The sequence below is a fragment of the Tupaia chinensis genome, unplaced genomic scaffold (assembly GCF_000334495.1).
Source record: "Tupaia chinensis unplaced genomic scaffold, TupChi_1.0 Scaffold000146_1, whole genome shotgun sequence".
NCBI lineage: Eukaryota > Metazoa > Chordata > Mammalia > Scandentia > Tupaiidae > Tupaia > Tupaia belangeri.
In genome coordinates, this window is record NW_006159616.1 from 12,987,618 (window position 1) to 13,014,874 (window position 27,257).

General features: G+C 44.7%; 1 protein-coding gene across 1 annotated transcript in view; it reads right to left on the minus strand.

The window, feature by feature from the left end:
* The window catches only part of PEX14 (peroxisomal biogenesis factor 14), a 188,712-nt gene that overhangs the window by 16,818 nt on the left and 144,637 nt on the right, over positions 1 to 27,257 (minus strand). The window contains exon 4 of the mRNA XM_006145345.3: positions 15,903 to 16,031. Within this exon, the coding sequence (XP_006145407.1) occupies positions 15,903 to 16,031 (129 nt within the window). The remainder of the gene's footprint in view (positions 1 to 15,902; positions 16,032 to 27,257) is intronic.

Sequence of the window (27,257 nt, forward strand, 5' to 3'; positions counted from 1 at the left end):
GAACACAGACCCCCCCATACCCCTGCCCCCATCTTTCCGGTCCTGAGAAACACCTGTAGTTCCCTGCCAGCCTCACCCTTCACCCCCTCCCTGCTCCTCCGCTCCTGCCATGCTCATAGGAAGAACATTTTATTGCCCCCTGGTTTTCATTATTAATGAAAAGGGACCAGAATGATCTTTCCTAAAGTTCAGAGAGTCTATAAAGACAAGAAGCTGAAATGCCATTTTACTCGTTTTGGAGATGTGTGATACAATTCTGTCTTGTGGCAAAATGAAAATAGAGGAAAACTAAGGTGGAGATAACTCTTATCCACTGCACGGCTTTCAGAGGGCAACAGACGAAGGCTTAGACAAAAGCATGATCAGTATGATCCCAAACTGGCTCAAACCGCCAGCCAGGGCACCTGGATTCCCATCCCCAACCACCCAGGGGCTGGTGCAGACCCCATGAGGGAACCAGAGAGAGGCACCTGGAGCAACAGCCTCTCCTGTCACCACACTGCCAATCCCCAGACTAGAAAAGCGAGGGCAGAAAACATGGCTGGCCGTTCTTCTGTCCTAGCCAGGAAGTGAAGAAAATAGAAAGAGTGAGCTCTTCAGAAGCCTCCAATCTGGACGCAGGTGCCACCCAGCCTGCAAACAAGGCAGAGGAGGGGGCAGGTGGACGAGAAGCCTAGGGTCAGAGTGTCTGGTGCCATGCCACCAACCTGGTAGGCCACACATCATTCTCTCTTATCAGGGACGAGCCACTGGAATGAAGGTTGCAGGGGTATGCTAGACCCAAAGAACCCGGGGCAGTGACTGTTCACTCTCCAATAGCCTCCGGCCCTTCCCCACAGCCATGGCTAGTGAAATGGCTGGATGGCACAGTTCTCTACCAGTACCACATCCCTGGTGCCTTTGTGAAGGACTGTGGCAGGAAACTCCCACACGACTGGGCACCCTGAGAATGCCCCAATGCCATGGGCTGAAACGAGGTCAAAGGATGAAAACTGTGGCCCACGGAAGGTGCAGGGCTCTTTGAAACTCAACACCCTCTTAGCCTTCCAAGAACTTCACGAACTAGCTTAGGCTCTGACAGTCTCCACAGAGGCCTGCCTGCCCCCAGCTCAGGTTTCAGGCGACTGCACGGTGGATGGAGGCCATGTCGGGTCCGGAGCGTTGTATCCCGTGGGCTCCTTCACTGCTCACTGAATACCAACCAGAGCAACATCACTCGCTTTCTTTACCTCCGTCAGTCAAGAAATTCTCAGCTAGCAGGTCAGTCATCATCAAGTAGGAACACACATGCGCCTGGGAACTGTAACTACAACACAGCAATCCACGGTGACCCCGAAACCACTGCGTCACAGACTCACTGAAACTTCAGAAATCCACAACCCAGTGAAGGTTCCTCAGCAACACAGAGCTGAAAGCTGTCACAAAATCGCCCTGCTGAGACAACATGCACTCCAGTGATGTGCTAGCTGACAAGAGGACGAACACTATCGTGTCCTTGGGGAGGCTGGCAGCCCAAGCTTGGGGCAAGGCAGTGGCAGAAACTGGGCAGGCAAGCAAGTGTGGTCCCCTCCACTCTCATCGAGTTTGGAGCCATGACTCCAAACAGCAGAGTATCTAGCTTCTCAAATCAGCCCATCAGCTCCGCTCAGAAGTCACCCTGAAAATTAAATAAGACAGGCTCACTCACAGTGAGGTCCTGGGATAAAGCCAGTTCACCAAATCAGTGCTTGTAATAGCGTGGAGTTGCCGGGCTAAATGCATGGAGAGGCAGGTGACTGGCTGACAGCACGACAGGCTGAGCTGAGAAGGGCTGGCCACAGCATGAGAGCACAGCTAAGCATGTGGCTGTGGCTGGCTGGCAGCGGTCAGAAAGACAAACCAACCAGCAGCAACCAGCAGCAGCTCTGCTCTCCACAGAGGCACCTGGGCAGCTGTATGGCAGTCACATCTGAGACTCTGAGGCCTGTCTTCTCACGTGCATATCTTGTGATAAGATGATCTGCTCTGCTTCTCCTGGCTGCAACATTATCAGCAGTGTCATCTTTGGGCTGAAAGAACGTGGGTTTATCTATAGCGCCTCTATAGACTACACAGTATGAGTTCAAATTAAGCTGTAAAGAACTCACAAGAGTTCAGGACCAGCAGATGGCATAATGGTTATGCCACTGACTCCCACATGGCCAACCGTGGTTTAAGTCCCAGACTTGGAGGCTTGAAGCTCACGCTGGACATGTGTGTTTGAGTGCCCAAAATCCCAAGAGGAGAATGGAGAAGGGATTGCCATGTGGCAACCCCCTTGCGAGGGGAGGGTGATTTCTCACTTTGTCCAGCAAACACATGGTGTCCTACAGCAAAAATCTCTCTTGGAAAAAAAAAAAAGGAGGGACCAGCAGATGGTGTAATGGCTATGTCACTGGACTCCCATGTAGTCAACCGCAGTTCGAGTCCCACACCCGATGGCTTAAACTCATGCCAGACATGTGTGCTTGCGTGTCCAAGATCCTGAGAGGAGAATGGAGGAGAAGGGATTGCAGCATGGCCATCCCCCTTGTGTGTGTGTGGGGGTGATTTCTCACTTTCTGTCGCTGTCTCTGTCTTTCTGGCCAGCGCACTCGCCCTATAGTAAAAACCTCTTTAAAAAGAAAGAAAAAAGAATTCATAGGCATTCAGAAATAGACCCATGCTTATGTGGTCAAATGATTTTGAAAAAGAGGCCAAGATAATTCTATAAGGAACAGATAATCTTTGCAACAGTGGTGCTGAAATGATAGGGGAAAAAAATGAACCTTGACCCTCACCTTATACAATACGTAAAACTTAATTGAAAATGGATCACACGTCTAAATAGGACTGCAAAAACTAAAATACAAAAAGCATAAAAGAAAAATTTTGCGATCTTTAGGTAAGCACAAAGATACAGAAAGCATGAACCACACAAGGAAAAATGTGTTGAGCGGACTTCGAAATTTACAACTTCTGATTTTCAAAAGACACTGCCAAGAAAATTAAAGGGCTGGGCCAGTAGGTGACATGGTGGTTGGAGTGCCAGACTTCCACATGGCTGACTAAGGTTCAAGTCCTTGACCTGCGGCTTGCTTTCTCACTTTCCGTTTCTCTGTCTCTCTCTAGTCAAATTTAAAAAATAATAACAAATAAAATGAAATAAATAAGAATATTTAAAGGCAAGCCATAGGCTGGGAGAAATTATCTGCCAAACATATTCAGGGGAGGTTTTGTGGGAAATGTGTATTATGAAAAAATTGCACATATATTTCAAGATTTTGCAACAAAATAAACTTGTAGTTTGATTCCATTTTCCACAAACTTGTGGACATCTCATATCTGACAAAGGACCTGTACGTAGAGTAAAGAACTCTGAGGCCCAGCCGGAGACATGATTTAAGGCAGCTGGATTTAAGATGGCCAACTGTGCAGTTCGAATCCTAGACCTGAAGGCTTGAGAGACACGCCAGGCACACATGCATGTGTTTCCAAAATTCCGAGAGGAGAACAGAGGAGAAGGGACTGCAGAGTGGTCATCTCCCCTGGGGGACCACTGTTCACTTTCCCTCTCCAGCGAGTGCATGTGCCCTCTAGCAATGGTACTTGCTGGACTCCTACATGGCTGACCCCAGTTTGAGTCCTAGACTCAGAGGCTCGTAACTCACACTGGGTGCATGTGCATTCATGCCCCAAATCCCAAGATGAGAATGGAGGAAAAGGGATTGTGGCGTGGCCATCCCCCCGAGGGGTGATTTCTCACTTTCTCTCTCTCTGGTGAGTACAAGTGCCCTAATAGTAAAAATTTCTTTCTTAAAAAAAAATAGAGAGAGAAAAGAAAAAGAAGAGAATAAAGAGCTCTGGTAACTCAACAATAAAAGTCTTTTTTATTTTTTTAGTTGTCAGGTGTGTGCATTTACCAGAGAAGTAGAGACAGGAAGAGGCAGAGAGAGGAGGAAAGCATCTCCCACTGGGGCGTGGTCACGCCACAATCCCTTCCCCTCCACTTCTCCATCCTGTTGAAATTTGGGGCATGTATGTGCATACACCCAGCATAAAATAAGGTGGTTTTTTAAATGAGTAAAAGATTAGAAGAAATTTTTCACAAAAGATGTGATTAACAGCCAATAAACACAAGAAAATGTTTGACATCATTAGTAACTAGGGACATGCAAATAAAAAGGACGATGTAGTTCTATTACACACACATTAAAATGGCTAAACTCAGGCTCGGCCACCAGATGCAGGTGGTAGGGTGCCACTGCACAATACTGGAGCCACAGGGACCCAGGTACCAGGTTGACCTGAACAGGCTGGGTGCTCATGATGCTGTCCAGTTGAGAAGCTGGGGGAGAATTGTGGTTGGGTGACACTCTGACCTGGGTAACCCTCTCCCTCCCCTTCTCTTTGTCTCATGAAAGAAATAAAAATTACTTTAAAAAAAAAAAAAAAAAAGAATTGCTGGGACCAGCAGTTAGCATAATGGCTATGTCGCTGGACTCCCACGTAGTTGACCGTGGTTCGCGTCCCGGACCCGGTGGCTTAAAACTCATGCCAGGCGCGTGTGCGTGCGTGCCCAAGATCCTGAGAGGAGAATGGAGGAGAAGGGATTGCGGCATGGCCATCCCCCCTGGGGGGTGATTTCTCGCTTTCTGTATCTCTGTGTCTGTCTGGCAAGCGCACACGCCCTATAGCGAAAACCTCTCCAAAAAAAAAATTGCTTAACTTAAGAACTGAGCATGTTAAAAGTTAGCGAGGATATGGCACAACTGACACTTCCACACACTGCTGATGGGAATGCAAAGTGACACTGCTAATGATAACAAAAGATTATGTTCCTAGTCCATATATTTACTCTACATTTTATCCTTACTTTGAAGTTTATTATTTCTTCCATGAGTGAGAGAGAGAACCACGACAGTCCTGATCCTTCAATCCACCTCCAGCGTTAGCCAGCCCTGGAGGGGCCTGCCCAGTGTACTCAGAGAGGTCTCAGGACACAAACCTGAAACCTTTCCTCACGTGTCAGCCTCGGAACATCGCATTTTACCATTGCGCCACCGTCTGGCATCCTATTTTTTTAATAATTATTTGAGAGTATACTCTTTCTACTTATTGCATCACTTTCTCTTACGTTTGATTTAATCTCATGTTGTTTTGATCATCCTGGCCTTTCCGGTAGGACAAGATGAAGAGGTAGAAAACAGTGATATTAATGATCTTGACCTGTGTCAGCTGAGGATAACATGCATGTTTATGGCTTATCTTTTTAAAAATTAATTAATTAAATTCCATTTGTGATTATTATTTGTTAATTTGACCATAGCAAGACAGAGAGAGAAAGCAAGCCGCCAGGTCTGGGACTTGAACTGCAGTAGGTCATTTGGGAATTCAGCGCCTTTTACCACCATGCTACCTGCTGTCCCTATGTCTTACTTTGTAACAAAAAAGTTTTAAAAGTTAAATAAAATTTTTTAATCAAAAAAGCTTAAAGAATAAGGATTACGGGACCAGTAGTTGGCGTAATGGCCATGTCGCTGGACTCCCATGTAGTCGACCGTGGTTCGAGTCCCAGACCTGGTGGCTTAAAAAACTCATGCCGGGCGCATGTGCTTGTGTGTCCAAGATCCCGAGAGGAGAATGGAGGAGAAAGGATTGCAGTGTGGTCATCTGCCCTGGGGGTGATTTCTCGTTTTTTGTCTCTCTGTCTTTCTGGCAAGCTCACGCGCCCTATTAAAAAAAAAAAAAAAAAAAACCTCTCCAAAAAAAAAAAAAAAAGAAGAAGGATTATTATAAGGAAAATATTGTTGTTGTAAAGTGTATGTGTTTGTGTTTTAAGTTAAGGGCTAATACAAAATAGTAGAAGTTTATAAAGTAAAAAAAAAAAAAAAAAGTTACAATAAGCTAAAGTTCATTACTGAGAGAAAAAATTTTAATAAATTTAGTACAGCCTAAGTGACCAGTGTTTATACATTAATGTCTGAGGCCCTCACAGTCACTCACTGACTCACCCAGGGCAACTTCCTGTCCTGCAAGCTCCATTCACAGTCAGTGCCCTAAACAGGGGTGCCATTTTTAATTTTATATACTGCATTTTTACCTTGTCTTTTCTATGTTTAGATATATAAATTCCTATCCTGTACTGTAATTATCTACGATATTCATTACAGTTACATGCTGTACAAGTTTGAAGCCTAGCACTAAGAGCCTACACCAAACATGAGGACTTCAAAAAGTTCAAGGAAAATGGAATTAAAGTATGAGTTTATTTTAGCATTAAAAAAAAATCTAAAATCTGGGACTAGTAGATGTTGTAATGGTTACATCACTGGACTCCCATGTAGTTGACCATGGTTTAAGTCCCAGACCCGGTAGCTTAAAACTTACATCAGGGTCCTAAGTGTGCATGCCTAAGATCCCAAGAGGAGAATGGAAGAGGGGACTGCAGTGTGGTCATCCCCCCTGGAAGGGGAGGAGATTTCTCACTTTCTGTCTTTTGTTTCTGTCTCTCCAGCGAGTTCATGCGCCCTATGGCAAAAATCTCTCTTAAAAAAAGAAGTTCTAGGGACCAGCAGTTAGCGTAATGGCTATGTCGCTGGACTCCCACGTAGTCGACTACGGTTCATGTCCCGGACCCGGTGGCTTAAAACTCATGCCAGGTGCGTGTGCGTGCGTGCCCAAGATCCCGAGAGGAGAATGGAGGAGAAGGGATTGCGGTGTGGCCATCCCCCCTGGGGGGTGATTTCTCGCTTTCTGTCTCTCTCTGTCTGTGTGGCGAGCACACGCACCCTATAGCGAAAACCTCTCCAAAAAAAAAAAGTTCTAAAATCCACATGAAGTTCTTTCATAATATTCACTTCCCATTAACTTTTTGAAGACCCACCATAGAGCCTAGGTTTGCAGGTACGATGTTCACACCGTGATAAAATCACCTAACCACATACTTCTCAGAACACATCCCAGTCATTAAACGATGCCTGACTGTATTTACCCAAGAAAAATGAAGGCCTTTGTACATGCAGAGACTTATTCTTCGCCGCTTTACTCATACTAGCCCCAAACTAGAAACAACCCAAACGACTGACAAGTGGTCAACAGATGAAGGAATCAGGGTATATCCATACAGGGAGCCACAGAGATTAATTAGCAAACTATGACAGCCATTTGGCCAACTCCTGGTGGAGTTTTGTTGTTTTTCCCTTCTGTTCTTGTTTTTTTTTTGTTTTTCTTTTGTTTTGTTTTCATTTGTTTTCTATAGGGCACATGCGCTCGCTGGAGAGAAACAGAGAGAAGAGAAAGAGGCAAAATGAGAAATCAGCTCCCAGGGAGAAGGCTACACTGCAATCCCTTCTCTATTCTCTTCTTGGGACTTAGGGCACACACAGGTGCCAGGCGTGTTTTTCATGTCTCCCAGTAGGACTGGAACCATGCAGTTGGCCATGTGGGATCCAGCCACCATAACCACCATACCACCTCACTGGCCCTGTCATAACATTTTTAAAAGGATTGTGGTGGGGCTGGAGAGAGAAGAGGAAAAGGAAGAAAGAGGAGGAAAAGGAAAGAGAGGATGAGGGCAGGAAGACGATGAGGACTTCCTATTGTATATATGTAACAACACAGATCACTCTCAAAAGCATTATGCTAAGGTGAAGAAACCAAACACAGAAGACTATATGCTGTATGATTCCATTTCTACAAAATATTCTTAAAAGGCAGAACTCTAGGGAACCAGCAGTTAGCGTAATGGCTATGTCGCTGGACTCCCACGTAGTCGACCGCGGTTCGCGTCCCGGACCCGGTAGCTTAAAACTCACGCCAGGCTCATTTATGTGCATGTGTGCCCAAGATCCCGAGAGGAGAATGGAGGAGAAGGGATTGCGGTGTGACCATCTTCCCTGGGGGGTGATTTCTCGTTTTCTGTCTCTATGTCTCTGTCTGTCTGTCTGGTGAGCGCATGGGCCCTATAGCAAATACCTCTCCAAAAAAAAAAAAAAAAAAGGCAGAACTCTAGTGACTACATAGTCTAGCGGTTAACAGGAACCGGAGGTGGGGAACAGGATTGACATAAAGGGCACAAAGAAACTTTGACAACGAGAGAAATTGTAGATATTGTGATTGTAGTGTTGGTTCCATGGTTAAATGAGTTACAACTTATTTGTACAACTAATCAAACTGTACTTAAAACTGGTGAATCCTACTATATGTAAATTATACTTTAAAATAGCTGATTAGAAAAAAAAAAAAAAAAAAGAATTAAGGATCCAGAAACATAAAACCACCATATCCAGGGCCAGGAGGTGGTTGAAGCACTGGACTTCCACATGGCCAACCATGATTCAAGACCTGGACCTGGCAGCTTGAAAATCATGCCAGGCATATGTACGTGTGTGCCCCAAATCTTAGGAGAATGAAGGAGAACTCCTGGGGGTGATCTCTCACTTTCCTTCTCACTGTCTCGTGATAGGCAACTGTGTGTACCCTACGCTTACAAAAAAGACGGTACCATCTCCAGCAATTCCGCTCAGATATCTACCCAAGGAAAATGAAAGTCTACGTAAGACTTGCACACAAATGTTCTCAGCAGTGTCATTCATGTTACCCAGACTGGAGACAATCTAGATGCCCATCAACTGGCAAATGATGGACAGGATGAGGTCTATCCATACTGTGGATACCATTCAGTAATAAAAGGAATGAAGTTCCAACATAGACTACAGCATGGATGAACCTCAAAAGTAGCATGTTAAATAAAAGAAGTCAGGCACTAGAGATCACATATTCCAAGATTCCATTTACCTGAAATGTCCGGAAAAGGAAAATTTATAATGATAGAAAGTAGATCAGTGGTTGCTTGGGGCCAGAGGTGTAAACAGGGATGAACAGTAACTGGGCCCACAAAGATCTCACTGGGAGAACTGCAAGTGCTCTAAGGCTGATTTATGGTGATAGCTGCACCACTCAGTAGGATCACTAAAAATCACTGAACTGTACACTGGAAATGGATGAGTTTTATGATATGTAAACTGTACTTCAAGAGCTTTGCTTTTCAAAATTAATTTTTTAAAAAGAGGGATCTAGAAACAGACCTGTATGCATATGGTCAATTGAGTTTTTATAGAGACCAGTAACTCAACAGGCATAGGAAATTTTAACAACTGGATATCCATATACAGAAAACGAACCCTGTCACCTCACACCATACACAGAAATGAACCACAACCTAAACACGCTGGGCATGCATGCATGCCCAAAATCCCAAGAAGAGAATGGAGGAGAAGGGATTGCATTATGGCCATCCACCGTGGGGGAGTGATTTCTCACTTTCTGTCTCTCTGTCTTTCCAGCAAGTGCACATGTCTTATAGCAAAAATCTCTTCAAAAGAAGTAATAAAATAAAATAATGGGCAAAAGAGTAGAACAAACATTTTACAAAAGAAAATGTCCAGATGGCCAATAAGCACATAAAAAGATGCTAAACCTCACTAATTATCACCAAACGCCTATGAAATACCACTAAATATACCTTAAAATTAAAATGACTGATGGGGCCAGCTGGTGGCTTGGTGGCTAAGTGTGCTAGACTCCCACATGACTGACCACTGTTTGAGTCCAGGACCTGACAGCTTGCTTGCTCACTCATTCTCTCTGTCCCTCTCCGGTCAAAATGACTGAGCATACCAATTGTTGGTAAAGTTATAGAGAAACTTAGACTTCTCAAACACTGCTAGTGGAAAGGCAAAATGGTGCAACCACTTTGGAAAACAGTTTAGCAAGCTTCTTTCTTTTAATAATTATTTAATTTTATTATTATTTTTATTTTGACCAGAGAGAGTGAGAAAGTGAGAAAGCAAGCCACCAGGCCTGGGACTTGAACCATAGTTGACCATTTTGGAATCCAGTGCTTTAGCCACCAAACCATCTGCTGGCCTCAAATCCCAACGACACTGTACCGAGCAAAATAAACTAGACGTGAAGGAGCACACAGTGCGCGGTTCCTTTATGCGAAACCCAAGGGCAGACATCGAATGGGCAGCGACAGAAAGCAGATCGCTTGTGGCTCTAACGTCAGGATGGGGCGTGGGCTGACTGGAAATGGGGCACACGGGAACCTTCTGGGGTACTGGAAATATTCTACAATGTGGTGACAGCTAGTGGGAGTGTACATGTCCACATATCACAAATTTAAATGGGTACATTTTACTTTATGTAAATTAAGCCTCAATAAAGCTGATTTTTAAAAAAAGTCTCCTCAAAATTGAAAAAAAAGAGCTCAAGGAAGTACGAAGTCAGCAGTGACTGAGAACAATACCCAGCTGTGCGTGTCCTGAGTCCCCTGTAATATGTGACACATACAAAAGAATGTACCATGGGCATAAGGTGTGAAGAACCATAACTAGCCATCCTAAACCACCTAACTTACAACTTTCCAAACACTGCTGAAGCCATGTGTTCCTCCCCATCCCAAAGGTAACCACTATCCTGAACTGGGTGTTGATTCAAACTCAATTTTTGAAATATGAAAAGCTGAGAGCATGCCCCACCAGTAAGAGGACTGCATTTCTCAGCCTCCCTTGCAGGCAGGTATGGCCAGGTAACTGAGTCCCAGCCAGTGAGAAGACAGGAGAAGTGATATGGGCAATTTCCAGCAGGTGTCCTTAGAAAGCGGCTGGCCCCTGTCCTTCTCCCTGTTCTCACTGGCTGGACGGCAGATGAGATAGCTGCAGCTGAACAGTCATGCTGGGCCACAAGACAGGTGTCACACATACAGAGCAATGAGGTAGAGCGGGGTCCCTGAGGGCCACAGGTCTCCATGGCAGCCTGGACTGCCTGCATGTACACAGCAGGGAAAATTCTTTTTTTTTTTTTTTTTTTTGAGAGAGATTTTTGGTATAGTAGGGCACGTGTACTCACCGGAGGGACACAGAGAGAAAGCAAGAAATCGCCCCTTGAAGGATGGCCATATCACAGTCCCTTCTCCTTCAATCTTTTCTTGGGATTATGGGCATGCACACACATGCACCCGATGTGAGTTTTAAGCTACTGGGTCCGGGACTCAAACTGCGGTCAACTACATGGGAGTCCAGCAATGTAACCCTTAGCCCATCTGCTGGTTCCTCAAAATTCAATTTTTTTAAGCCACCTCTACTTTGGTTTTCTGTTATCTGTAGCAAGTTTTATAAGACTACCACACTGTCAGCACAATCACAACACTAACTACCATCAACACCAAAGACTCTCTTAATGGTCTAAGACATCTAAGGAAAGGATCTCTTTTCTGTAACACCTGCCTCCCTCAACAACCAAATATAGATTTTACTCAGCACCATGGCACCACGCCAGGCCTAACATGAAGCACACAAAATGGACAGCGCTTGCCCATGAAAAACTGCCAGTTTACCAGAAACATAGATAAATGGAGAAAATATACCATTGCTTCTAAATCAGAGAAATATTTTCTTCACATATAAACTAGTACCATCAAAAAAAATTTTTTTGGTAGAGGGCATATGCCCTCATAGGAAAAAAACTGAGAGAAGGAAAGAGAAAGCACCCCCCCCCCATGGGGGATGGCCATGCCACAATCCCCTCTTCTCCATTTCTCTCCTCGGCATCTTAGACACACATGCCCATGTTCCCAGTGTGTTTTTCAAGCTGCCAAGTCCAGGACTCAAACCATGGGGTCAATCACACAGGATCTAGCTCCCTGAACCACCAGGCCATGGGCCGGCCCCCTGGCCCAGAGTTTCGTAAACTTATCTCACAGTTTCACATCTGTGTGCTTTTGCGTGAGTTCTAATCATATGGTTCAAAACGTTTCACCAGTCTTATACATTTACATCCTATTTTAAGAAGAGGCAACTGAAGTGCTAAGTCTTTGAAGAGACCTTAGTTGTTTATGAGAAACAGTAGAAGAGAAATATTTGAGCCTAAGAAAGTCACTCCCCGACAAAATTTACACTGGCTCTGCTTTGTATCCAAATACTACCTAGCTTCTTGTCTCTCTGGAAGGAAAAAAAAGACAAATCAGCGTGGCACAAATCAGTCCGATATTTATTATGACTCTATCTGTTCAGGACCATGTTACGCCTGCAAATAGACTCACATTCTGATTCCAGACTCAACGTCAAACAAAAAGAAAGCACAACAAGAAACAGAGGATGTCAAGCCTTCTCTAGAACCATGGCTTGACTTTTCTGAGCTCTACCCCACTTTCTTTTCAGCCCAGAGAACACGAGTTCGTTCTCACTCCAGGTGACACCCAGCTCCCCCTTGGTGTCAACCTCCCACCACTTTCACAAAGCTTTCCTGACTTTTCTAGCCCACATTAATTTTTCTCTTTTCTGTATTCTTATGAAATTTCTTGTCTGTATAATTAATTTTGGCATTAAATCAGAAGGCCTTATATTATTATTCTTGTCTTGAGAGTTTGTCTTATCTTTCCCAAAGCGCCTGTATGATTCTTAAAGATCGCGTTTTGAATCTCTCACCTGATACAGTACTGAGCATACAGTAGGTGCTTAATAGGCACTGAGGAACTGAATTTTCCCCATTCTGGTAGGTCTTCATGTTCTCTTTGCCGACACTGGCATTTGCTAACATCTCAAGGTCGACTACAATACATTCACCCAAGAGCAGAGCTATCAGAAGAGGCGCCCAGCGGCATGTCTGACACCAAGCAGGCCAGCCAGCAGGTCCCGGGGTGAGGATCTATGAGCAAGGGCACCCTGGGGTAGTTTCAGGTAAGGTACCCTACCCTGAGACAGGGGCATTCAGGCCTGAGCCCAGGGAAGCCCATTTTCTAGTCTTGGGTTCTGAAATGGAATGTCCTTTTAAAGCCAAGAAATGGGAAAGAAAGGGCTGCCAGTATCTCCACGTAAAACGGCAGGAACACACGTGAATGGAGGCCATAAATCCTGCCCTGACGCAGACAATGCTTCAGTGATAAGCATGCAGATTGCACACCTAGTTCAGAAACTCCCCTGAGTTTGCTTGTAATTAAGGGGGTTAGAAAGGTAAAAAAAATATATAAACCCAATTAATCATTTAAATATTTAAAGTCAGATTTTTCCCTCACTCCAGGATTAGTATATTTCATAACGCCAGCAGCAGACAGCCCTGGTTTTTACTGGGGTTCATTTTAGAGCATGTTTAAACTAGTCAGATTGAGTGATGCTTCCAGCAACTAATCGCATGTCAAATAAAAGATATTTTATGTAATAAATTACCGCTACAAGTAATTCAAATGTCATTTATCAGTTTTATTATCAGTCAGGCAAAGTCTTGTTTCTCTATATTAATCAAAATCAAGCTTTCCTTTCTTTTTTTTTTTTTTTTTTGGAGGCAGTTTTGACACCTCTTGGCAAAAGTACAGAAGTGAAGAGGTAGAGTCACCCCCGGAGCTGAAAAGAGCAAAGTAACGGTACAAGAAGAATGAAACTCAATGGTGACAAGTAAAAACTTCAGGTATTTCAAATTACCATTACCACTGTTTTTACACTAGTGTCAAAGCAGGAAGAAATCTGTCTCTAAGATGATGTATTTTATTTTTAGGGCTGGGAGACTTTTAAAAATATTTCTACCTACATACCTAAACGTGTGGTGCTTTTTCTCAGAGCGATCTGGACATCAGAATGATTTAATGACTGAACTGCCTCCCCCACTGCCCCACGCAGTGCTCTTTTGCCTTTTTCAGAAAGACTAACAGTTTAACCCTTTGTGCCTACGGAAAGTAGGCAGACGCGTGACATTTTAGGTCAACTCCATGACCAACCAGAACAATTTGTTTTGAGCAAGAAGTTTCCAAGTAGTCCAGAGACCTGTTTGGTATTTTGTTTCTCTAAATTAATCAAAATCAAGCTTTCTTTTTTTTTTTTTTTTTTTTTTGGAGCAGTTTTGACACCTCTTGGCAAAAGTACAGAAGTGAAGAGGTAGAGTCACCCCCGGAGCTGAAAAGAGCAAAGTAACGGTACAAGAAGAATGAAACTCAATGGTGACAAGTAAAAACTTCAGGTATTTCAAATTACCATTACCACTGTTTTTACACTAGTGTCAAAGCAGGAAGAAATCTGTCTCTAAGATGATGTATTTTATTTTTAGGGCTGGGAGACTTTTAAAAATATTTCTACCTACATACCTAAACGTGTGGTGCTTTTTCTCAGAGCGATCTGGACATCAGAATGATTTAATGACTGAACTGCCTCCCCCACTGCCCCACGCAGTGCTCTTTTGCCTTTTTCAGAAAGACTAACAGTTTAACCCTTTGTGCCTACGGAAAGTAGGCAGACGCGTGACATTTTAGGTCAACTCCATGACCAACCAGAACAATTTGTTTTGAGCAAGAAGTTTCCAAGTAGTCCAGAGACCTGTTTGGTATTAAGCCATAGGAGGAAACAGCTGGAATAGAACAGATGTGCATCTTAGAAAATTCTGTACCCCAGCTGCCACTGCCTATCCTCAACAAATCCCATTAAACGGCTAGGCCCAGGGACACAACTAAAGAAAAGTGTGGAGACTTAGCCTTTAGTTAAAAAGAAACACACAAAGGAGGTTGGTTTAAGACCCAAAGCAGACACAATGAATTAGAAAATGCTGGCCAGGACAAAGAAATTGAGTCCCAAGCTGACACATGGTGGGTACACATCCCGTAGCCCAAATACCAGACCCACCACGGCAGCTGTGCTCCTCTGGCTCTGGAGGTCGCCATGCCAGCAGGTGGGTCAGGCAAGGCGCTTCAGTAGACACACACATGTGTGCATGCGTCCTGGTTTCACTTGTTCCGTCTTTGCAAAAGAAGGCTCTACCTACATGAGATCTGTGGCACTCGAAGCAGATTAGAACCCACTGCTGGGCCCCTCGGCCAGTTATAGGGAAAAGAAGGCCTTGCCCACTCTGCTGACTGGTGAGCACACTGCCTGGCTAAGGCTGAGCTGCATGAGAACAATGGCGAGGTGGGAGAGAGAAGGTAGCTTCAGACCACGTGTTGGGGGATCTCAAAATGAATCTGTCATTTTAAAGTATGCCTTTTAAAAATCTGATGTCTAGCACTATTTTAACTCATTTATTGGGAAAAAAAAATCAACCTCTGAGCTTGACAATTAAAATGAAGAACAATTATTTTAAAAAAGGCATTTTGAAAGATAATAGATCCAGGCTGAGTTATGTTAAGGAAAAAATTTGGGCTATTTTCCATAGTTTTGGCATCAATTTTAATTTTTTTAGGCTTTTTATAAGTGACTTAAAGAAGGGATTCTGGCTGTATTTGAAGGGTGTACACTTATTACTAGGTTGAAGAACCTTTATTCCTACAGTAGCTTTAATTTAAAAACAACAAAAAGCCCTCCTGGGTCGTGTAATAATTAAAAGCGACATTCAAAAAGGACCTTTATTTTAATCTGAAATTCTCTAACAGACTGCCAGTACACGAATATACAGGTATAGCCAGGACAAGGGAGGAAGGGGAGGAAGGCAGGCCAAACTTATGTATTAACTTTTCAAAATAAAATGAGGAGGTAAGTTATTTCAGGGAGCAAATGAGAATGCACTCATAACCCAGATGCCATGTTGTTATTCGTGAAAGAGCAACATTCAAAAGCACTGGAATAAGAAAATGGAAACAGAACCAATAAACAGTTGTACAGTTTCTTGCATGTAACCAAAAGACTTGAAAGAGCACAACACACTCATTTATTCCGGTCCATGGTCTCTTCTTAAGCCTTTGTCACACACTTAAAGTTTGTCTAAAAGGATTTGTGGGTGTCATCTTCTCTTGGAAAAACCCAAGAGCCCTCTACTACTCCCAGTTTCTCCTGGTTGGCCGAGTCTGGGAGATGCGAAACATGCTCTTTGGACCGAGTCCTGAATCCCAATCAAGGTTAAAGCCAGAGTTTGAGCGAGTGACTTACTGTATGGCTGAGAAGTGAGGTGAGGGGGCTGGACAGGAACCACCTGTGTGGCTGGGCCCAGGGACGAAGGCTCGTCCGCAGCAGTGCCCGACTGCTGGAAAGCCAAATCAATCTCTTCATCTGTCAGGCCTGGAGAGAAGACATAATTGCAGGTGAGTACCTATCGCCAATGTCCATGGCTGCCACAGAATCTTCGTTGGGAAAAGACCCTTACAGCCACAGAATGACTAGCATCCTGGGAAGCTGCCTCTCTGATTTCGGATTCTCCAGAACCTCTCTCAGTTGCAATTTAACCTTAAGCGACAGAATATTAGCCTCAACACTGCTTCCAAATGTGGCTCATTCAATTTCCTTAATTTATCCTTGAGTTTATTGCTGCTTTTGAAGTTGCTCCGTACTGCAATTCTCCATTCTTCCCCCGAAAACAGATACCATCAACTGCAAATGTGGCTCATTTTAATCTGTAATGGTGTTAAAAAAAGAGGGGAAAAAACTAACAATAATGCATGAAAACAGACAGGGAAACAAAAAACTAATTATTGGGTGAGACGACTAATTAGTCTAGATCGTTTCCGAAGACGGGAATAATTTGCTTTATTTTATGACAAATGCAGAAATAAAAAGAAAAATCAGGACTGACTGTGATTAGTATGAATGGGATATAGAATGTAAAGAAGAAAATAAAACAAGAAAACAGATCAAAACAAGGCCAGGCCCAAACTTTCAGATGATTATTACTCTAGCCTATCACAGGCTGCCTATATCGCCTTTGGCTAGTTTTTCTTCTCCCTTTTTTTTTTTTCTTTTTTTTTTAATCCTCCCAACACTCTGAACCACACTGCACACGGGACATCAGGAAATAGCAGGGCGCCATCTGCAGTGGATACATGTGGAGAGGATTTGCCCATGGAGGAATAAAAGCCAAAGGAGAACTCCATGAAGACCACACGTCCAGTGGGCAGACAGCTGGGAAATCTTCAACGGGTCTGAGCTGGACTGGGGACATGCCTCTTGGGCAGAGGACGAGGTCACCAACCAACCCAAAGAATAGGAAGCAAGTGTGGTGTACAGGTATGAGAAAAACTTTCCCACAGGGCCGACTCGGGAAGTAACTGCAGATACAAAAACGCTCCAGCCACTGAGAGTGGAAATGGCAGGTGGGAGGTCACTGCTAGTCTGCAAAAGACCACTCGGCCCAGGGCAGCCTGTGCTGTTCCGGGAATCCCAATATCCAGTCGAGCCGCAACACAGAGCTTTTAAACTAGAGCCGAGAGCTTTTCCACATCTGGTCGGCAGCTCTCCATTAGAGGCCCACAGCATGGTATACTTGCCCCTGGGGGTAGATGAAGTACAAGGAGGTTCTGAGGATCAGCATCTTCAAAAGCATGGTGCCTCCTACTCTGTGCCTAGGGGCTAATAGATGGTGCACATTAATGCTTTAAAGCTCTGCCCTGCACCATATTGGCATGAGAGTTGACAGCAACCATCCCTTAAACTTCTCATGTCCTACCGCAACCGGTCAAGGGAGAATGCCTGAACTATTCTAAATGGCCTGGGCCCTTTTCTCTCCGCTCTTAGCTGAGCAGGTGAGACCTGTCCCCATTTGAAACTGCAGCTCTTCTCTCTTTCCCCTGGAGATGGCCAGGCCACGCCACTGGGAAGTCAGAGGTACTGCTGGGTTGCCCTTGAAAGCATCATGCTCTCAACAGATTGGTGCGGCTGAGGAGAAAGCTTCCAGGATTCAGAGTATAATTCATTAGCATTTACCACCTTCCAAATACAAAGCTAAAGTTGAGCAGAGCGGGGCTAGACAGGAGATGTTCCTCTTCCAGCTTGCTGCAGAGAGATTGCTTTCCCTATCATCTCACCTCCCAACAATAACAGGGACGGGTCAAACCCGTAAGCCAGGCAAAAGTGGAGAGCACGTCTCCCCGAGGGTGTGCCTCTGGGGCTCTCGCCTATGTAGTGAGACTGATCGTTTCTCACTAAACAGGAAGGGGGAAGCCCTGGTAGGAAAGTCATTGTTTTAACCAGTTCATAATCAGTCACTAGAGCAGTAAGGGGCATGTGCCATGTCAGCACAGGCTGATGGTCACTGGAACACTGTGGGATTTTATGAACCCGGTGGTTCGTGTGCCTTGTCAGCCGCTGGCTGCAAATGAGGATAATTTTCCCAAAAGGAGCATTCAGTTGCATTCTCATTTTCCCTTTTGGCTCTTTCAAATATAAACAAGTACGATAATGTTTAACGCTGGGGAAATATACAGTAAGTTACAGGCTGCGCTGCGGCCCTGCAAGCTGGAGCTGGTTAAAGGGACAGGACTCCCAGCCCACTGTTGTGCCCTCTGGCCCTGAGCTTCTTAGGAAGCCTATTTTCCTAATAAAACACAGTCTTTTCATTATCGCAGCCGAGCGCACTCGTGAAGCCACGGTTTAAAGGGCATCAGCACTTCCTTCCTAGCTCTTATTTTTCAGAGACTTATCATTCGATTCTCTAAATTTACATTGGCTGGAATCCTGGCATCTCTAGTTGGGAGAGGCAGGGTTTTTATTTAGTTACAATAAATGGGTAATTTTTCTTCTTTAGAAAAGGTAAACCTTTTTACAATCTCACTGAATAAGATGATTTCAGAGCTGGACCATTATCCCAGTCATTTAACAGAAAGGAACAAAATAAAACAAAACCCCTGAGACTCAAGAGGGTGGAAACTAGATACTCCCTCACACTGTTTTTTGAGAACAGTACGGCCACCCATGTCCCAAGACTCTCCGGTCTCCAGCCTGATAACTGTCCACTATACCACAGGGTTACAAAACATCAAGGTGACACATTCAGAACTTAAGTATTTGATCTTGTTAAAGAGGTTTAGAGAAGGATTACATTTTTCTTCTCCCACCCTCACTGAAGGCCCCCAACATCAATGAATACCATTTGGGGGCTATGCTGAAACAACACAGAAACTTAACCCCTGGGTCCTATCGGCAAATGACAGTTGGACTACTCATTGAACACCAGAGTGACAAAGGTAGAGTGTCCTCATCCTTGCCTTGTCCTCCCCCCAAATCAAATATAAACGCTGCTCAGACTGGTACCTACATTTCCCTGTGTGTCCTCCTTCTCTGGAGCATTCCCAACTCAGGCAGGGCTGACCAGAATCAGGGCTGTATTTATAGGACTAAACTGATTGCTCTGGAGACTGAGCAGGGGCCACTCACCTCTTCCTGGATCACCACCAGTTACCTAGCCAGTCACCTGCCCCTGCTGTTGAGATGACCCTGCCTTTAAGGATAAGGAGTTGCCTAGGACCCACGTGTAAGACCTTCAGGTGCCTTCATCCCATCTTCCTCACCCATCCACCGAGATAAACAGTGCAGATCTTAGACTGAGACCTTGCAGAATCCAAAAGGTTAAAAGGAATAATAAAGGAAACTGCCAATTGTAAGTGAATTATATTTGGCTCTGAAAGCTGAGGCACAGGCTATATTATAAAAGGCATCTCTTTGCGTTGTTTACCATCACCCTGACTAATGCAGACCTTTTTTTTTTTTCTCGCCTATGTAGTGAGACTGATCGTTTCTCACTAAACAGGAAGGGGGAAGCCCTGGTAGGAAAGTCATTGTTTTAACCAGTTCATAATCAGTCACTAGAGCAGTAAGGGGCATGTGCCATGTCAGCACAGGCTGATGGTCACTGGAACACTGTGGGATTTTATGAACCCGGTGGTTCGTGTGCCTTGTCAGCCGCTGGCTGCAAATGAGGATAATTTTCCCAAAAGGAGCATTCAGTTGCATTCTCATTTTCCCTTTTGGCTCTTTCAAATATAAACAAGTACGATAATGTTTAACGCTGGGGAAATATACAGTAAGTTACAGGCTGCGCTGCGGCCCTGCAAGCTGGAGCTGGTTAAAGGGACAGGACTCCCAGCCCACTGTTGTGCCCTCTGGCCCTGAGCTTCTTAGGAAGCCTATTTTCCTAATAAAACACAGTCTTTTCATTATCGCAGCCGAGCGCACTCGTGAAGCCACGGTTTAAAGGGCATCAGCACTTCCTTCCTAGCTCTTATTTTTCAGAGACTTATCATTCGATTCTCTAAATTTACATTGGCTGGAATCCTGGCATCTCTAGTTGGGAGAGGCAGGGTTTTTATTTAGTTACAATAAATGGGTAATTTTTCTTCTTTAGAAAAGGTAAACCTTTTTACAATCTCACTGAATAAGATGATTTCAGAGCTGGACCATTATCCCAGTCATTTAACAGAAAGGAACAAAATAAAACAAAACCCCTGAGACTCAAGAGGGTGGAAACTAGATACTCCCTCACACTGTTTTTTGAGAACAGTACGGCCACCCATGTCCCAAGACTCTCCGGTCTCCAGCCTGATAACTGTCCACTATACCACAGGGTTACAAAACATCAAGGTGACACATTCAGAACTTACGACTTAAGTCTTTGATCTTGTTAAAGAGGTTTAGAGAAGGATTACATTTTTCTTCTCCCACCCTCACTGAAGGCCCCCAACATCAATGAATACCATTTGGGGGCTATGCTGAAACAACACAGAAACTTAACCCCTGGGTCCTATCGGCAAATGACAGTTGGACTACTCATTGAACACCAGAGTGACAAAGGTAGTGTGTCCTCATCCTTGCCTTGTCCTCCCCCCAAATCAAATATAAACGCTGCTCAGACTGGTACCTACATTTCCCTGTGTGTCCTCCTTCTCTGGAGCATTCCCAACTCAGGCAGGGCTGACCAGAATCAGGGCTGTATTTATAGGACTAAACTGATTGCTCTGGAGACTGAGCAGGGGCCACTCACCTCTTCCTGGATCACCACCAGTTACCTAGCCAGTCACCTGCCCCTGCTGTTGAGATGACCCTGCCTTTAAGGATAAGGAGTTGCCTAGGACCCACGTGTAAGACCTTCAGGTGCCTTCATCCCATCTTCCTCACCCATCCACCGAGATAAACAGTGCAGATCTTAGACTGAGACCTTGCAGAATCCAAAAGGTTAAAAGGAATAATAAAGGAAACTGCCAATTGTAAGTGAATTATATTTGGCTCTGAAAGCTGAGGCACAGGCTATATTATAAAAGGCATCTCTTTGCGTTGTTTACCATCACCCTGACTAATGCAGACCTTTTTTTTTTTGTTTTAAATAATCTCATGCAAATTAGAAACACACACTTCCTTCCAGTTGATTGCTATCTGCAAGGAATAATCTAACCGCAGAGGGACTGAGCAATGGCTAAGCAGAGCAGAGACAGCAAAGGGGCCCACTGTCCTGTGGCATGCAAACCTCCTCCCCTCCTCTATCTGCCTTAAGTCCTCCTTTAGCTGCTGCCTTTGGAAGAATTAGCCCGTTTTAATAAAGTCTAAAATTTCTTCTAGTTGGGGAGTCAATTTGCATTATCTGACATCACCAGCACTTAGCATTTAAGATGTTCTTTCAATAACTTCCCCTCTGCCACTTGGCAATCTTCAAGACCTGCCAGCCACTCCCCAACACCTAGTCTATAGCACTGACAATTAAAATACGTGACGGACAGAAAATAAACATGAAGAAAGTTATCCCATCTGCTCACTAGCTTCAGCCAAGAGGGCAAGAATGGGACTGGGCAACTCATCTGAGGAAGAGGAGCAGGACGCCAGGCCCAGACTGGGAGGCAGACAGTAACCTTTCACCCTTCGAGGCTCCCGTTGCCTCATCTGCAAAACTGACAGCTCTCCATTCAAACTCAGTCCTCTGAAATGAAGATCCTGTGTACCCTGAATCAGAGCAGGCTTCTTGTCCGGACCCTAGCCTCCTCAGGGGGTACGGATGGGAGGGTGCTACCGCATGATGGTTAAGGCAGCACGGGGAGCAGGGGAGGGGGGGTTTTGGTTCCCAGCCCAACTTAAACAGGCTGGGTGCAGTGGCAGGCACCTAGAGTCCTAGCTGACCAGGGGGGCAGGAGGATCATAACAAAAATATCTACCTAGCTCTCTCTTTCTCTCCCTCCCACATTCTCTCATATACAAAAAAAAAAAAAAAAAAGGAAGAAGAAGAAGAAGAAGTCTCCCGGACAGTTCCCTTTCCCAGGAGATCCCTGCTGCCCCTGAGTAGAAGCTGGGTGAAAGATTTCTTTTCCATAACTTTCTCCAGGGTGGGCTTCTTCTAAAAGGGTAGAACAAATGAGCTACATCCTATTGATTAATGAAGCCCCAGGTTTTACTGCTGCAGCAGAGGAACTGAATGGCCTCAGGGCTGCCACACCTGCCTATTTTTATCCCCTAGAAGATAAACAGACTTGTTTTCTTTTTCCAAAGGTTTCTGTTAGAACGCAAACAGAACCTAGCTGATTGACTGGCTGTGAGCTTGATGCCCCAGGTCCTTTCCCACAACTCAGACCGGCACCTGGAAGGACTGTCTTTTATTCTGTGGGACAGGCTGTGCAAAGACTTCTCAGAATAGGTAACCTCAACCCTGTCCCCAGTGACCGCTGGGCACTGCCACCGGGCCTGGCCCTATGCAAGTGAAGCAGAAAGACACATGACAGAAGCCACTGGTGTTCTCCACATCTTTCAGGTCAAACCACCACCAGGACAGAAGGGTTAGGAACAGTTTGAAAATAAGCAAGGTAATGAATGCCTGACAGCCCCTTCCAGCCCAGCCCGAGCTGTGCAATAAAAATGGAGAGTCTGCCTGGGACTGAGGGAACAGGACCCGAGGGCCAACAGCAAAGGGCAGCAGTTAGGGGCTGGTGACTCGGGCCATCTCCCTCCCCCATCCATAGTCCCTCATGTCCAGGACTTGGGGGGTTCACCCGGGACTCCCAGAGACTGGGTGCTCTGAGAGGAGAGGAGGAAGAGAAGACAGCTGGCTGAAAATACTCCCCAAAGTAAAAGAAAAATCAACTCTCTCAGAAAAGGTTCGGAGAGGGGAAAGGGAAAAAGTATTTTTATTTTATTTTATTAACATTTTGTTGGAACAGTAGAGTACAATAAGGACTCTCAGAGCCTCTAAAAGTCGTTGGATGACCTGTGGACCCCTATTTCCCAGTGCCTTGTATAAAATTGAATTTTTTAAACATAAATTACACGTAATGACGACACTGTAAAAACTAACAGTAATGGAAAGCTGTGCTGTATTTCATTAGCCTGTATTATTCCGTGCCACCTGATCCAGCCGGGCCTTGTTTATGAGTTAGTGTGTTAGCAGATGCCGATGGAAGCATTTGCTTCGACCTTGCTCTTCTCATTGGGGCATGAAATTACGACGGCAGCACCTTGATATTACAGCCATAAATACAGTAAACTGCAAATTTAAGCCAACGGCTCCTATTGTCTCTGAACATAAAGCTGATCGGTATTTATTTAAAAGGAGAACAAAAAAAATATTATATATCACCTTGTTTATGGGGCCTCCCCCACCCACTTTCTTATCCCCTCCCCCAGCCCCCCAAACCTGTCTAATTCGCTCAGTTAAAATATTAAGCAAATAAGCCAAACGCTTTCTTCTCCACTGATAACTATTCCCGAGCAGCAAAAACACTTTTTGGGAAAAGTAGTTCCAGATATCATTACACAGAATGAGAGCGTTTCATAAAAATGGATCAGATGGGGGATCTGATATTGACGTTGATATGTACATTCAAGAACAAGGCGTGAGACTTTCTCCTCTCCTTATATGAGAAAAGTTCAAACAACGGGAGAAAAAGTTGCTGATGATGCCCTGAAATTGAATGTCCTCTCGATACCCTTCTAAGAACCGTTAGGTAGAAACGCTATTTCAAAAAGCGGCAAAACACTGCCTCCTGCCACCTAAGGAAAGAAAGAATGATATCTAACCAAGAGAATAATTCTCACCTCGAGCGAGGGGACCGCTCATTAAAACTTCACCAATCCTCTCCTTATCCCAGTGAACCATAAAGACAATACATCCTTTAAATACATTAAATGTGGAGGAAAAATAAACACAAAGACAAAAGGACACTGGATATCACCCAGCCGCGTCTCCTAGTATAAATCACTGAGTAAAAGGCCGGCACGAAATCTCTTTCGCTAGAAGCTTAGGCTGAGGAAGCCCGCAGACTTGTTTTGCCTGAAGTCGCAAAGAGAAGGTGGTCTGCTCTCCTAAGGTCCACGGAGCAGGAACCCTGCCTCTCAGCGAGGCAGGAGAGGGATCTGAAGACTCGGCAGAGTCCCAGTGGGCTGGGGTAAAACTACAGAGCACACTCAGCAGGCCAGCTCGCCGTTACTGGTGAAGCGCACGGAAGGACCATGCCAGCAGGGAGCTAAGTGCGAGTTTGGGGGAGCCGCTGAGATCCAAAGCAGACGGGCTGGGGTCACAGAGCCCAGGGCCCAGCAGTATGAATGACATGGCCAAATCAACCAAGAGCTCAAAAGTTCTTGTACATTTACTTTTGCCAGGTTATTCCACACGGCAGACATACTCCCTCGGAGCCCTAAATTATATCAGCCACACCAGTCATTGAGCTTAGCTCCTTCCGCATAAGGAGGAAACTTTCCTATAAAATTTATTGAGCTCCTCTGGGGAGTAGTATAAATGGTGAACAAGACAGAAGTGAGCTGCCCCTCTGTGTAACACAAATTGAGATCTCTCACATGAAAGACTGGGAGGGTTTCCAATCAGCATCCGTGATGTCTATTTTTAGATCTATAGTGTCTAAAGGGGATTTTTTTTTCTTTTTATCCCTCTTTGCTAAATTAGAAACAAAAACAAAGAGGAGTTACTTTCGATATTCGATCATCAATTTCAGGGGATTCATAGCATGCCAAATACTGTTGCCGGCAGTCATGGACAGCAGTCTCTACCCCAGCAGGCTTGGGCCCCGGCTGACAGCCAGCCCTCCCCACAGCACACTGAGCAAGTGCTGGGGAGACGGCTGCGTCCTTAAAGACCGAGGGGATGATGATCGGCAGCCACTGCTCCTGACGTGTGCCAAGGCCAGGTAGCCGAGCGTATGTTTGTGCATGTGTGGAAAACTGATAAAATACTTTCAGTGATACTTAAATCTTGCTCCTTGTTGCAGAAGAAGCAATGAAGGATTTTCTAGTTGTTTTATAAGCAATTCACTGCAGACAGAGAAATTCAGAGCTGGAAGAAAGTTGGAGTTCATCTGGTCTTATCTCTTATTCTTTTTCTTTCTTTCCTTCTGTTTTACAGACAAAGCGAAAGGATGCAGAAAGGAGCAGTGACGAGCCCACAGTTGGGGCAGGCCGCAGAGGCAGAATGGGATTCCTAAACGGCTCTGTGTGCGACCGGGGAGGGCATGAGTGGCCTAGTATGCCTGCTGCCCTCTACCATCTGACTCGGCCAGCACCTTCTTTTTTTTTTTGAGAGGTTTTTGCTATAGGGCGCATGCGCTCACCAGAAAGACAAAAAGAGACAGAGAGATAGAAAGTGAGAAATCACCCCCCAGGGGGGATGACCACGCCACAATCCCTTCTCCTCCATTCTCCTCTCAGAATCCTGGGCACGCACACACACGTACCTGGCGTGAGTTTAAGCCACCAGGTCCGGGACTTGAACTGCAGTCGACTACATGGGAGTTCAGTGACATAGCCATTATGCTAACTGCTGGTCCCATTGACCAGCACCTTCTGATTAAGTCAATTTTACGATCAACCCTCCCTAACAAGAAAAAATAAAGGGGACAGTAGACCGAGTAGTGGTTAAGGTGCTAGACTCTCACATAGCCAACTGCGGTTTGAGTCCCAGATCCGATGGCTTGAAAATCACACTGGGCACGTGTGCAGGTGTGTACAAAACCATGAGAGGAGACAGGAGGAAAAAGGGACTGTGGAGTATATCGAGGATTTCTCACTTTCCCTCTCTCTGTCTCTCTGGCAAGCACATACACCCCATGGCAAAAGCCTTAAAAATATTTTAAAAATTTAAAAAATTAAAAGAAGGAAAACAAAAATATAAGGAACCTGGGGGAAACTAAGTGAAGAGTCCACTGGACCTCTATGTGAAAGAAAGAACATATGTCTACACATGTCAAACACTATTTAGGTATATGTATATGCTCATTAAATAAGAGAACAGACAGAAAACTGGTAACACTGTTTATATGTGGAAAGGGGACAAAGAGCTGAAGAACAGCAATGGAAGGCATACTGCTGCCTGGAGAGCCTTACAGGATTTTGATCTATGAACAATCTTTCTGGGATAAACTAAATTTATTTTTAAGAATAAAAAAATATCTAGGGGAGAAAAATGAATCTTGATTCTGCACAAAATCACTTAGAATGATTAACCCCGTCTTCAGGAAGAGAAACACCAAGACAGAAAAAGGCAGTGCTGTGCTCAGGAACTGGGATTAGAGGCGTCCACAATCCCTGATCCCGCGTTTAACCCATTGTGGCTGCCACCACGCCAGCCAAGTACAAGGTGGCTTTTTCTCTCAATGTGTTTTTAAAAGGCAGACATCTGTTCTATTTTGACACATCCTGGCTGCCCAAATGTTTCTTTCAGCTCTAAATATTTGCTTCACCAATGGAAATGTTTCCATCACTGCAACAAAACAAACATTTGCTTTGAGATGGGAGGGACAGCCATACGCTGTTTCATATGTTCCTTCAAACGGCCTGATTTGGGAAACGGCTCCGGCTCCACCATGGGACACAAATCAAGGTGGAGACTTTTGTTCCTTCAAGAGAAACTTGTCACTGGGGTTTAGTGTACTATGGCACAGGCAAGCCATGCTGCTGAATGCTATAAACGTTCCCTTGGGGTTGGTTTTCTTTTACATCTTGACTCTTAAACATGTGAATAGAAGGTTTATTATTTGGCATTCGACTTACTTCCTAAAGTTTTAAATTATCATGCAGCTGTCTGATTTTTTTTTAAAAAGTCCTCATATTAGTCCGATATTATGAACACATTAAAATGTTATGTACTAATGGATCAGTACCACCTACTCGTGTAGCTTAAATGTGTCTGATACTGGTCGCTTTTGTCAACATCAGTATTATAGAGATATAAGAAGTATTTGGGGCCAGCAGGTGGTATGGTAGTAGAGGTACTGGTTTGAGTCCCAGACCCAGAAGCTTGAAAATGATGCTGGGCATGTGTGCGTGTGTGCCCAAAATCCCAGGAGGAGAATGGAGAAGGTACTGCAGCTTGCCCCGCCCTGGGGGGGTGATTTCTCTGTCTCTCTCTGTCTCTCTTTACCAAGTGCATATGCCCTATGGCAAAAACCTACAATATACAGAGAGAAAGAGAGAGAGAGAGAGCATTTCAACCAAGTCCATAAATATTTGAGTGTTTATTTTGCTAGGCAATGTCAGAGAGCCAAGACCTATTTTCTCTATCTGTTAAATGGTAGCCTCCCCTAGACTCTTTCC